This window comes from Globicephala melas, chromosome 9, assembly GCF_963455315.2.
Source record: "Globicephala melas chromosome 9, mGloMel1.2, whole genome shotgun sequence".
Taxonomy (NCBI): domain Eukaryota; kingdom Metazoa; phylum Chordata; class Mammalia; order Artiodactyla; family Delphinidae; genus Globicephala; species Globicephala melas.
In genome coordinates this window covers 65,083,035-65,097,838 of record NC_083322.1, presented here as the reverse complement: position 1 = coordinate 65,097,838, position 14,804 = coordinate 65,083,035, and the positions used below count along the sequence as shown (strand labels likewise).

Sequence of the window (14,804 nt, the reverse complement as noted above, 5' to 3'; positions counted from 1 at the left end):
AAAGATTCTTTTTATAGTGCCCAAAGGCTTTCTTTCTCCCCATCATCCCTGGTAAATAATGCTGGTAGGAAGAAAATATAGGTTTGATGTCTGCATTTTACAGATCACGCAGAAACGTAAGATTTTTTTAAGTTAGAAAAGATATTTTATTGACCTTTCTGAAGAAAAATGTATAAATCTGAAGTACATCCACAATACCAATGGCACTGTTTACCTTTCCATACAAAAATCTGTTTTGCAGCACCGTGGTCCAAAATGAAGCATTCTTCAGAAAGCAGCATCGCCATGGAGAAGGGGTTTTCTTCTGCCACCATGCTCAATTTCATGGAGCCACTGGCATCTGAAACCTAACATGAAAATCATGAGCTTGCTTGGGGATGATCAATATGTTCTAAACTCTTTGATCATGGTGATGGCTGCACAACTCTGTACATGTAATAAAAACCACTGAATTGTACACTTTAAATGGATAAACTTTACAATCTGTAAATTATATCTCAACAAAGCTATTTCAAAGGAAACAAACAAACAAAAAACCCCATGAACCCAGTTATACCCTTAGAAAGGCTTTTTTAAAGTCCTTTGGGGTTAAAAGTATTACTAATAAAAAGTTAAGTTTCAACACAGAAAATAATAATGATAATAATAATGGATAAGGTTTGTGGTGATTTCATATAGACTAGGCACCACACAATGAACTTTAACAAGATTATTTCTTAATTTTATGAATACAACAATCTTTTAAATAGGTAATAACCTTACACTCACTGCACACAAACAGAAAGCTGAAGCTTAAACATTCATTCATTCAACATTTACTGAGTACTATCATATGCCAGACACTGTGCTAAGGAAGGCGTTGATACATTACAGTTTATGCTTACAGATTTTTTTCAATATGGGGCCTGTAATTTACCTCAATTTATTTAAATACTTTGTGTAAATTATCAAAGTAAATATCATCTGTCACAAATAAAATTGTGTCACAAGTAAACTTACCTAGACTCTTGAAGTTTGTAAACGACTACAGAATATATATTTTTTTAAGTTTCAGGGGATCTTACAAAATTTGCTAAGTTAGAATTCATTGTTTTTCAAAGGCCTAGTAGGCTGCAAGGTAATCCACCTGGGCACTTGTTAAATATGCAGATTTGAGGGCCCTACCTAGATCAGTGGTGGGGTTTTGCAGCACTGTGGTAGGGCTTGAATTCTGTATTTTTAGAAATCACCTAGGTGACTCTGCTTCCCAGGTCTGTTCAGCAATCCCAAATTAAAGTATTTTCAAAAGAACTTTAGAGTTAGATGTATGCAATACATTAAAGATCCACTAGAGGGAGCATTGTTTCAGCATTAACATGTTCACATTTTAAAATATTTCCCTTGTCCCATAATGCTGTCCAAGAAGCAGAACAGCTTTATTTGATGATGTGACATAAAAGATATTTGTTAAACTGTTGCAATTGGGTTTTAGAAACAGTAATAAAAAATAAGCAGCAACAAAGTCTTTAGAATAACAATTTCTGTGTGGCTTATATTAAAATCATCAGTATTTAGGAGTGGTAACCACATTTTCCTTTGTCATCTAGGAGGAAAAGAATCTACTTCCCCTCCCATTCTACAAAAAGGAAGTTATTCTATACAAGTTAGTAACTTGATCTTCATTTAAAATCACAGCGTGTCTGAGCCAGAAGGTCCCTTTAAAGAGCAGCAAATATAATCCCTTCTTGTAAGAGATGAGAAAACTATTCAGTTCTGCAGGGAGATTAAGGTCTGCTCCAAATCACATGCTTAGAAAGTTACAAGGGGAGGGAACACTTGAAGGATCCCATCTGAACCGTCTCCTCAACTGCTACATCTTGTGGATTTTGTTACCCTCAACAGCAATAAAATCATAAAATTGTGGAGTTGGAAGGAACCTGAGTAATCTTCTAATTTAATCTCTCTCTCTCTCTCTTTTTTTTTTTTCAGATAAGAAAACTAAGACCCTGAATGGCCATGTCTTGCCCAAGGTCACCCAGGCAGTCCTTCCCACAGAGCTGACATGGAACTAAGTCTGCCAACGCCCAGGACAGTTTTTACCCTGTTTCCTTCCAGCGGTTTGATTTGATAGCCTTGTGCTCATAACAAAGAAAGCCTTCATGATGGCTAAACAGGATATTTTAAATAAGGGGATGATTTTATAGCTTATGAAGATTTTATAAGAAAAAGCTTACAAAGTTTTTTTACTTCATGAAGGAAACATTTTATTGAATGTAATGTATCAAAACAGATTGCTGCAAACTAATACAGCAACAATATATAATTTTATTTAAATCACAGCAAGTTATTATTTGTTGTTTTTAATAAAAATTTTAAAAGTAAGAGAAAGAGGAATTTAAATAACTATGCTAGAGCAAAGAACGGATTCTGCCCACACGTTTCTCTTTGAGGGCAATGAGGAGAAATGCCATCTGTAGCAAAGAGTCCCTCCCAGTACAGGCCTCCCCAGCAGCTTCCAGTCCAGTAAAAACAACAGAACTCCCTAACAGTGAACCCACCATGTAGAGTTTAGCCATTTTCCTGTTAGTTATATCTGCTATCATGTCGTCATCCTCTTCTCCATCCCTAAGCTCCGGCTTTTCCCCTAAAACCTGGGAAAAAAAGTACACAAATAAAAGATAAAGACCTCTCATTAATGGTGCAAAGTTAAAAAAAAAAAAAAGTAAAACAGCTTACATTTCTAAAGTCATAGATTATAAAATATTGGCAATCAAAATGACCAGGCTCAGACATGTCTCACCAGTCATATTAAATTGTCCTTTTACCATGGGTCATATCAATCAATGGCATTTAGTAAACAGTGAGTTTGCTGGTGATGTGAAGGAGAAAGTGAAATCCCAAACTTGAAAGTGTAGGTCTCCGTATTATTGAAATCTAGGAGGAATTAATTAAAATTTGAGTTCTACGTTCAGTTCTACAACAGAATTTCTTCCATGACCTCTGCCTCTAGCAGCAATCTATAGGCTTTATTAATTTATTATCACAAAGACTTGGTCAAAATTACTATCTGAGAGTAGGGTACTATGATCATTATTGATTTAGACGAAAGTGTAAATTAACCACACCATGCTTTGTTTCCTGCTGTATTTTTGGCATAGAATAAATGAATGTTGAATGAATGAATGCATTTATTTATTCTTTGCATATCTGATGCAATCCAAAAGTTCAAGTAAAGCATTTGGTAGAAAATACATTTGAATCTGTTTTGAATTTCTGTACAAAAATCACAAAAAAAGTCTATAAAGCACCTTAATTAATTTAATTAACTGACAAATATCATAGGATGTTAAGGATGGGAATCAAATATAAATTTATTGAAAACAATGTGATTTTTATAACAATACATAGATATAAATTCAAGTTTAGAAAATACAAAGAAGCTATTCACTTAGATTCAATAAATATTTAATACACAATGAGATTCCTTGCATAATGTGCTTTATAGTTAGTATTCCTCACAATACATTATGTGAAAATATATACTGCTGAATACCAGACAACAATAAAAATGTATATAAATTCTAATCCTTGCATGAGCATGCCACAGCCTCGAGTTTAGAAATACATTAAAGACTTATTTCCTCTCAGAATATGCCCATCTTTTTGTTTATACAGTGATCAATAAAACCCTTTAATTACTGACCACACTAAATGATTATAATATAGTTTTTCTTTTTTTTACTAAAAGTAGGAACAAGACAAAAATTAAAATACAACCAAAAGTGCTTATTTTTAAAAAACAGTTTTACATTGGTAGAAATATGTGTAACTTATAAGAGCAGTGAAAGGTCTCATATACCCTTTAGAAATTCTACTTCAACCAAGACAGTAGTTTGGAATCAACAGTTTGGGTTAAGGACATATTTAATACTGGGAAGTCTCCCAGTGGACTAAGTCTGAGATTTGGGATATACTCGAACTTTTAATTTTCAGACAACAATTCCCATATTAGCTAGGGATCTTAGCCTCTCAAAGGACTGTAGCATAGTTGGGAATTGAACCCAGGGAATTTACCAGAAACAGGCTTAACTCCAGAGGTACAGGGAGGCTGTATATTGTCAGATATCATTTTAAAATTCAGTTCATCAACTAAGCATTTACCAAACACCTCACTGGGACATACAAAGGAGTTTCCAACCACCCTGCACAACCCTTACAAACTTTACATCCTTCCTAGAAAGAGGAAAATAGTTTAATACGTTCAGCTTATCAACTATGCCACGCATTTTGATCTTTGAAATAAACTGTAAATACAGCCTTTCTTTTTCTCTACAGGTAGGATAATGTCTAAATTTAAAAACCCATTTTAGGTTTCTCAAGTGATGAGCATTTAGCTCATGTAACCCTTTGTGTATGAAATAACATATACTTTGACAATCTAAAGAAGAAGGCGAAGAGAGAATCCTTATCTCAGGATGTTCCATGAAAGTTTCATCTGTTGTTCTAGCCAAGTCCTGCCACTCCAGCTTGGAGCCCCCGTTTCCTTCAATTATTTTCTATAAATCTCTACTTAAAAGTACCAGCATCCTCTAACATGCTCCAAACTTACCTTATCTCTCCACAAAACTGACCATTCTCAATGCTCTGTTTGTGTCAGTGAATCTCTATTCCTCTATTCACCTGGACTTAAAATCATGTTAGTTTTGAATACCTCCTGTCCTCTACTTTGAGTCTCCTAGCCTCTTAGTCATTAAATTCTCCTTCTTTATGATGATGTTTAGAGTCACTGTTTCCTATCTACATTCATCCCCACCCTAATGTAGTTCTTCATCACCCAAGTCACGGCATAGGCCTACTCCTGTCAATTCCCTCCTGCATTCAGTCCCCCCTCATCTTTTCATCCAGAAAGTTATCCTGGACAATGGCTGGAAGGCCCATCTTATTTCACTTTACTCCAATGCTTCAAGAATATGACTCCAGATAAAGATTTATATCTTTTATCTGCAGCAGTGATTCTTAAGGTTCAAGGTGCTCAAGCAACATCTGAGTAACTTGATAAAATACAGATTCCCAACTGCCAGCTATTAAGTCAGTGGATCTGGGGTGAAGCCCAGGATTCTGCACTCCAGATGATTCTGAACTGGATGCTTACTGACAGAGCCCCAACTCTTCTCTCTGGATTCCAAGGCTCCTCAAGAGGCTGGATGTGACCTACTTGGCATTATTTCCCAGCATCTACCAAGTAGCCTTCTCTAATCAAGCTCATGTTTCCCATGTCCACTGGGAGCCATGCACTTTCCTTCCCCAGGGCTGTACCTAATGCTCTATGTAACTGCTACCTAGGTAGACTGGCTATGGCAGAAGCAAAACTGAACAATTATTCTTTGGTTGATTCAGTTAATTATAATTAGCACAGTAATAGTTACCACTCACTGGATGTCTACCATGAGTCACACACTGGATCAGGAGCTTTAGACACATGTAATTTAAATCTTATAAGAGCTCCCATTAACCAGATACTGTTATTATCAATTTACAGAAAAGGTCACTGATGCTCAAAGAGGCAAAGCAATTGTTTTCCCAAAGCTGCTAAGTGTTGAGACTGAGATTCTGGTATAGGTTCCTTTAATGCCATTTCTGTAACTTTTAGAATAATTGGTTGCATACTTTCCTAAATCAAGAGAAACTAGGCAAGTCTTTGAAATGGACAAAAAGATTCTTTCCATGGATGGTGTCTAAAGGACCCTTCTGGTGATCTGATGTTACAGAGGTCTGCACCTTTCCTTCTCTTTGAGTTATATTTTAATCCAGTAGAAGACTGATAGCAGCAAATGATTTTGTCCACAGAGATGCACAGGCATTTTGTCTGGTGGAGATGAAACTAATTTCTGCCATGTGAAAGAGGCCAGTTTTGCAGTTACTAGCAAATTCATTTCAACACTGATTGCCCATACCTTTGTCTGTTCTTTGGATCATCTTTGAACTCACTATAATATCTTAGTTGTTTTCTTAGTGAATGACTTACTTATATGACATCTTTGACATGGTTATTTTATATTTGTCTGAGATTCATGATTTTACTTCTTTGAAAACTATCCTTTAACACATAGTACCCCACTTGTCTAAACCACAGATATTGGAATCTATTTATATATTTATTGCCTTTTACTACGGTGCATGTATTCAGCTAACACTTTTCAAGTCCATTATGTGCCACACTAAGTACTTTAAAAATTTAATATAACCAATGCTTATATGTTACTATGTACCAGACACCATTCTAAGCACTTTACATTTATTAAGTCATTTCGTCTTCATAACAAGCCTATGAGGTGGCACCGTTATTATCCTATTTTATGCCTGAAGAAACAGACTAAGTAACTTGACCAAGGTCACGCAGCCAGTAAGTGACAAAGTCGGGATTTGAACTCTGGCTCCAGAGTGTGTGTTCTCAACTAACAGGCTGTACTGCCTCTTCTAGGTACTTCAAAAGATCTTCACTTAACTGTTTAGGCCTTGTCTCTGGAGATAAAGCAGAAGTTTCTTCATAGCAGAGACTGTACAGGGGCCACATTTATCTCTCCCATTCGGATCAGAACAATGCCAGCAAATACCACAGGTGGCACGCATCCTATGCACTATGGTTACGGTGCTCTACCTTCCTCTCCACGTAGCTTTCATCTTTCTCCAAATCCTCTCTGTCTACTCCCCTTTCCTCTTGGTTCTGCCTATGCTGTGGGCATTAAAGGTCAAAAGAGAGAAGTTCTCTCATCATATCAGAGTGCTGTGGGAGCAGGCAGCCCTTAAAGAGAAGATACAACAGGGTGCAACAAACATGAAAGAGCTACCGAAGAATGTAAAATAATAGAGCAACAATACTTCTTTACCCATAAAACTGTCAAAGGTCAGGAGAAAACTGACTGTATCTAGTGTTGGGAAAGATTCAGTATTCTACCAGGCACCCTGCTGAGAAGGAAAATTCTTAAAAGTGATGACCAGTAGGTAACAGAAACCTTAAAAGCATACCTATCATTTAACCCAATTATTCTATTCTAGTAGTTTATTCTAAAGAAATAATTTAAATGTATGCAAAAAATTAATTTAATGAATATTCACCACAGCATTATATAATATTAAAAAATGCAAACCACCTAAATGTCCAACGTGGAAGGAACTGATTAAATAAATTAGGCTACATCCGAACAATGGAAAACTATACAGTCATTATAATATCAAAAATTAGTTGATTATCAGGAAAATCTTCATAACATTTCAAATAAAAATCTAGATTTCAAAGCATTATCTACGGTATGAACTCTTTCTTGTAAAAGCACAGAGCTGCATATGTGGAAACAAAGACTGGAAAAAATTTGGTCACTCTTTTTTCAAAGGTGGGACTTGGGGTGATATTTTTCTCTACTACAACTATACTTTGTAAAATTTCAACAAGAAACATGTATTTTTCTTTAATAAATAAAACTGTAAAAACTTACATTAGAAAAAACGCTGACCTCCTGAATTTGTTTTGCTCCCAGTAGAATAAACTGCAGTATTTTATTACTTCAAATAGAGATAATATCACTTCATTTTAACTTACAGTCTACCTTAGGCTTCTGCCTCAGCCTTATCCACTCAGTTCATCAAAGATAGTAAATATTACTGGATTCCTAACTGCTCTAAGACATTTTGATCAGAGAAGCATTTGTTAATGTAAAGACCTAGAAGGAGCCAGCAGGGGCCCAGGGTTCTTAAGTTTTTAGCTAGGAAATTAAGTGGCTCCAAAGATCGCACCGTCTACTTTGTTACAGATGGGATGTGAATACAAAAATGGGAGCATCTATATCTTTTCCTCTCTGTTTTGTCAGTAACGTAACGGAAACGCTTAACAATGTTAAGTCACTATTCCAAGTACGTTAAAGAGGTTGGAAATTTGTGGAAATACAATTTTGTTCTCTGCCTAAATAGACCTTCTTTCCCGCTGTATACTCTTTGCCTTCAACAGGAGATCAATTCAGAATAACTCAGAAGATATTTATATTAAATCATTAAAGCAAATACACAATCCAACTTTAGATTCACAATCCTCTAGCTTCAGAATTTCTGGGTTTTCATGACCTGTGCCAAGACCATCCTCAGCGTCTTCTATGTTTCTTCTATACGACCCACTGTGGCTTTGTTTTAAAACATAAGTTGGCCTATGTGTAAATTTGTTTTCTCAGAAAGAAGGACGAAGCAGTTAAAAACTTTGCCGTATTTTCATAATCCTTACTGAATTTTCACATTTGCAATTGTTTTTATTTTGAATCTTTTAGCCAGTCCCACATATTTTGGATACAAAGTTCCAACATTTGCAACCTTGCTCACACAAGATGCATTTTCCCTCCTTCTGATGTCTGACAGAAAAGTCGAGATGCTTGGACACTCTACAGTAAGTAATTAAAGTGAACAATAAGAAAAGAGGGGATAATACGTGGCCTGGAGGAAGAACAGTACATAACTCAAAACTCCAGGTCACCTGGGATCAAAATGATCTACCCCGGTGTCAAGTCCTACCGACATTTAACATAGAGGGTCTTATGTACTTCCCAAACCAAGTTCATCTTGACAGATGAGGAAAATGAGGCTGCAAGAGGTTAGGAGTTTGCCTTAGGCCCAAATCTTATAAACACAAAGCGAGGATGTAAACCCCAGGGCTTCCAACTCCTACGGCAGTGCTTTATATAGATAATGAGACATGGCACTATTCTTACCTTAATTATTTTACTGTAAATGGCTCTGCTTCTTTTATCACTAAAAACAGAGTAAGCTTCCAGGTTCTAAGAGATAAAATTTTAATTACTCAGTAGTTTTTTGTGTCTTATTTCCTTTCCCTAACTGGTAAAAAAAATCAGTACATTTCAAGCATATGGAAAGAAATTGTTAAAGTGAAGTACAGCTTCATAGTTATGGTGTGTTTACTTCAACGCATTTTATGCCTTTGGTAAGACTACTTTTTGATAATAGGGAAGAAACACATATAAAATGATAGGCAATTCTGAGAAGAGCCACGAACTCCTTTAGCCAGCTCCACTTAATCTGGGTATGGTTCCAACATTTGCTCTCCTGCTTTCTCTCAGTGATGTGCTTCCCCACCTTTAAAATACCTTTACCTCTTTATTGATATGTCAAATAAAGGGTAATTTAATACATCAAATAGTGGATAAAGTACTTTAGACTGAGAGAAAGCGTGTGAAATACATATTGGGATAAAAGGACAAAGCGAACCGAGCGTCTGCAAAAGAGGGTTCGCTTCATTATCTAGCTCAGGGCTGTCCAGTAGAGTTTTCTGTGACTGTAATATTCCATATCCGTGTATCCAATACAGGTAGCTAGTAGCAACTAGCTACCTGTAGCTACTGAGCACCTGAGATGTGGCTTATGTGACCAAGTAACTAACTTTTAAATTTTATTTAATTTTAGGAAATTTAAATCAAAACCTAAACAGCCACATGTCTCTCAGATGCTGTATTTGACAGTGTAGCTCAGGAGGACGCAGAGAATGCTGTGGCCTTGGGAAACTCATCATGATGCAGGTCTGAACCTCAACATTATTGTAACATCAACGTATTAGAGATTAGATTTAGAGGGTCAAACTCATGAGAAAGTTTACTCATAAATTATTATAATATGGAAAGCTAATCCACAGGTTACTATTACAGAAAGCTAACTTACAAGTTTCTTTAACATGGAAACCCAACTCACAAGTTATTAAAATATGTAAGCCAGAACGTCAACTTTTTAAACTACAGCAGCTGTTTTTCACTGGCTGCATATTAGAACCACCTAGGAGTTATGATATAGAACACTCAAGTTTGAATCCCATCCGCAGAGATTCTGAATGAAGCCCTGGCACTGTGTATTTGAAGAGCTCCTAGGGCCTGGTTTGGTGATATGATTTAAACCTTTAGTGGCTTCAGCTCTGTGAGCCTGGCTCACTCATCTTAACCAGCAGGACAGGTCCGCCAAATCTTTCTGATTTTCACGTACCTTCACATAAAGAATTTCTCTCCTGGAAAAATTAGCAGGCCTGGTAGTCTGGAGGCTGCCCTGGGTCAACTCTTAGGTAAAGATTTTAGGCCCTCTGCTCTTTCTGGGGATTATTAAACCCTTCTATTGTAAGATCTCAAAGCCATTTGGACATTTGTACCCGATCAGTGCTTGAATGGACACTTTCATCATTGGCCTTTGGGGTTCCTAATCGCTATGCTTCACAATGGGCAACCCCACCTTTGTCTGTTTGACAATCCCTTCATTTGCTAAGATCAGACAACCTGAGCTGGATGGACCCACAACTAAGTGACTCTGTGACCTTATTCTCATATTTAAAATAGTATGATAAGTAATCCCACTCACAATGATTATGATGATTAAGTGAGGTAAATAAACCTGATTCACATATAACATTTAATGAGATTAGGTGGAGTTTTATGGCAGGAGGGTTGTGAGTTTCCTTTTTATCTACATAATTAAGAAAATTTCCAAGCACCAACATTTAATGGAGCAAACTCAAAATGGCTTTCATATACTCTGAGGTTCTTGAAAAATATTTGCATAGCTTTTACACTCACATTAAAGGAATGTATTTTCTTTCAAAGAAAATGTCTACCCCAATTACCCTGCACCTAATGCCTTCATAGTATGGATGAAAGGTTGAATGCTGACACTAAGAGATATGAAGGGTCAAGCCAGCCCACTGAGCGCAAAAATTGTGCTGCAAAAGCTATTACTTATGATATGTAATAAAATAGGTATGATTGTCAAAAGTGTGTAGAAAAGTTTTGGAAGTTATAAAATAACTTCACAGCAGATGAGATTCCCATCTCTCTGCATATTTAAGATTTGCATGCTCTGGAATGAAGATCTGCCATGATCTGTGAACCACAGGTCTCCCATTCCCATTCCTATATGGACAAGTTACACAGTCTCTCTATGACTTACTTTCTTCATAAAGTGAGGATGTAGAGATGCTACTGGTGCCCTGCCCATCTCACCTTGCTCTACCTCAGAGGTCATCGCCAGATAATTTCTTAAAGGCCAAAGCCTTCTGCTCTCTGTCTGATGGCATTATCTGGCCACCAGGCTGTACTGTATCTACATACAAGGCAGGCTAGAGGTTCTGGGGAGTTAAAACCCAAGGAGTGACCCTCAACAAATGAGGGATGGGAGTTACCAGCTAAATCCTGCAGCCACCTCAGCCTTCAGTGGGCCAGTTCTGAAGTGTTCTCCATACAGTTTCTCAGAGGGCCCCTCAGGGACTAAGCCCCAGTTGTCTGCAGCAGTAAATAACTTATTAACAAACTATTGCCTCATTTTACTTCTACTCCGCGCTTCCAGGATCTTCTTCCAAATAACAATCTGCTCCCAAGTCCTTGTCTCCAAGTTGGCTTTTGGAGGAACACAGACCAAGACAGGGGATACTAACTGTATCCACTTCACAGGGCTGTTGTAAGAATTAAATTAGCTCATCCATGTACAGCCCACAGAAGAACGCCAGTCGTATAGTAAACACTGAATGTTTGTCCTGGTGGTGCTTTTGGTGGACCTCCTCTGCAGCAAATAAAATCCATGACATATTTGCTTCTTAGATTATGGAATTTCTGTGTCAATGATGAGAAGCACTTGCATCATATAAAGAAAAATGCAGCTAGAAAGAGTAAAAAGTGAACAGAAAATTCAGCTGACCAGTAAGCCATTTGCCCTTACCCTTGTAAGGCATGACAAGATGAAATTATGACGTCACCTAGCAATGGAGCACCACGATAGTGAATAGTAGAGCAAATGATATTCAATTGTGGGGCATTTGCTACTTGCTTTCGAACAGTTTTTAGTCAACATATTTGTCTTGTCCACATGTCCTCTATCAGATTTCATCAAAATTTATTTTTAGTTTTGGTTGGCTTTTTTAGTTACCAGCCTTCACTGAAATAGAGCATTGATATTTAATTTCACAGTTACACATGGTATAGGACTTCATTTCCCAGTATATTTGTATGGCTTTTTTGTGTACAGATACTACAGATTTTCTGTTTAATAGTACGTTAGTACCTGTTTTCTGATTAGTAAAATGTTATGAAATATCCAGAACTGAGGATTTCCTATTGAGAGTTTCCACTGAGAGGATACTGTATTGACAAGAACAAACCATGCTTTCCTGACAAATCCTTCTTACATATAAATATATATATGTATATATATACATATATATATATAAATATATATACATACACACACACACACACACACATATCCAAAACAAAGTAATTGTAAAATGGTGATGCACTGGATACCCTTGCAAACATAACAGCAATTCTAATAGCAATAACAACAGTTTTGCATTTGCAGAAGTACTGTAAATATAACCCAATTCCATCATAGTGCGATCCTTGGCTCTGGATAAACATGACTTAAAATCACAAGCTAAATGGCCTCTATCTTAGGGAGTTCTTTCCAATATGTGAACGCTTTTCCTCATGATATTAAACAATAATTACAAAATAAATACTAAGGAGTTGTGAATCATTGACTCTTGAAAAGTCAACCTTCTAATATCTGGGCTTGGCTAATTCTTAGCACAAGATGTTAAGAGGAAACATATAAAATTAATATTACAGTTAACTATTATTATATATTTTAACTATTTATTTTACAAAATGAATGTCAAGGAGTTGTGAATCACGAATCTTAGAGATCTTACCCTTTGATATTTGAGTTTGGCTAATTCTTAGCATAGGAATAAGAAGAAATTGACCTAAAATTGCTGAAAGAAAATATAGTCTTACTGTAAGTCTTTTTTTACTCTATCTATCTATATATATATAATCACTAATACTATAACAAACATGAGGAGAAATATAAATAATAGCGAGACTAGAAACCTGCCATTCTAGTTTAATATTTGTGTTAGTTTATCATTTCAAATATAGAAAAGATCCACCCTTCCATACAACCCATCTGTCTTGGAATTGCATTATCCTGTTGATGGGTTCTATCGGGGAAATGACCTCATTCAGAAATGCTTGCCAAGTAGTATTAGTTTGGACTGATTATATAAAAGTGACATCTTATCAGTGAGGTCACAAGTCTTCAATGTGGAACTTGGGTGTGACAAAGTGGAAGATTATTTGAAAAATTATTATCTTATTGTTGTATATAGTTAAGTATACTTTTACTCTATTTCTTATCTTTGTTCAGAATATTTCAACTTCCCCCACTGGATGAATTGGTGAGGAACAAAATGGATATCTGAATTAAATACTAGACATCCAAATAAAAGATTCATTCAAATAAGTGACAACAAATGAATGGTGCCTTGAACAGTGCCTGGCACATAAAGTAAGCTATCAATAAATGGTAGATACAAATAGCTACAGCAACTATAGTGCTCCTGGAAGCATCATAACTTTGCAGCATGCACTACTCGTCACTATAATCTTTGGATTTGAGGTGTGTGCTAAGTATCATTGCTGTAAAGCAAAACAGGGGCAATGATTTAATTACAATGCAACAGATATAAGAAAAGGAAAGATTTCTATTTTCTGGTACCTCTGATACTTCCTCTCTATATGTAATATAAGGACTAATCTAGAGAGAGTGGCAAATATTTTGGACCCCTTTACCTTAAAATTCTTTGAATGGTAAACCCATAAATGGACCTTCTCTCTCCACTTGGCTCTCATAATAATGTTATTTCAGACAACAAATTCTGGTGAACGTCTCTGCTGTGCCAGACACCATGTGATATAAATAGGAAATTCCAAAATATGTCAGACATTGTTCAATTTCCCAAAAACTTACAAAAGGAGGTTGGAAAATAAAGGAGGGATAAACAAGGAAGCTAAAACTAATTGGATAGCACACAAAGAGCAGTGTACCTCTCTCACAAAACGTTTTTTGTTGTCTCTTAGTGTTAAAAGTGTTTACTGTGCCTATTGACCAAATTAGTATCTCAGGCAACTCAAATTTCCATCCTCACAAAGTACAGAGTTGTGACTAACAATGAAGTAAGAGGGCAACAGAAAATAATTTAATGAGTGGTGTGTGTGCGTTACAAACCCACAAAATAACTATCATTTACATTTAAGGAGCTCAAAACACCCAGGTTTATTCCCTGATGCTGAAAAGCTGTGATTTTGATTCTTATTTATACTACTTTCCTATAAATCTTTAGACCCTTTAAAAATACTGTATACTCACTGTTCCAAAATGCTCATGAAGGGGGTTTTCAAAACAGCTCCCTTGGCGTCCCTGGTGGCGCAGTGGTTGAGAGTCCGCCTGCCGATGCACAGGACACAGGTTCATGCCCAGGTCCGGGAAGATCCCATGTGCCACGGAGCGGCTGGGCCCGTGAGCCACGGCCGCTGAGCCTGCGCATCCGGAGCCTGTGCTCCGCAACGGGAGAGGCCACAACAGGGAGAGGCCCACGTACCGCAAAACAACAACAACAACAGGGCTTCCCTGGTGGCGCAGTGGTTGAGAGTCCGCCTGCCGATGCAGGGGACACGGGTTCGTACCCCGGTCCGGGAGGATCCCACATGCCGCGGAGCGGCTGGGCCCGTGAGCCATGGCCTCTGAGCCTGCGCGTCCGGAGCCTGCGCGTCCGGAGCCTGTGCTCCGCAACGGGAGAGGCCACAACAGTGAGAGGCCCGCATAACGCAAAAAAACCCCCCCAAAAAACAAAAAACAAAACAAAACAACAACAAAAACAGTTCCCCGACTTCTATTATTGGCACTCCTTTGGTTCATTTGATATTATTTTACAAAGATAAATGGGGACTGATTTATCTAAT

General features: G+C 37.1%; 1 protein-coding gene across 1 annotated transcript in view; it reads right to left on the bottom strand.

The window, feature by feature from the left end:
* The window catches only part of SCIN (scinderin), an 80,811-nt gene that overhangs the window by 32,358 nt on the left and 33,649 nt on the right, over nucleotides 1-14,804 (bottom strand). The window contains exons 5-6 of the mRNA XM_030857179.3: nucleotides 2,538-2,630; nucleotides 215-347 (exon numbers count right to left, since the gene is read on the bottom strand). Of these exons, the coding sequence (XP_030713039.1) occupies nucleotides 215-347; nucleotides 2,538-2,630 (226 nt within the window). The remainder of the gene's footprint in view (nucleotides 1-214; nucleotides 348-2,537; nucleotides 2,631-14,804) is intronic.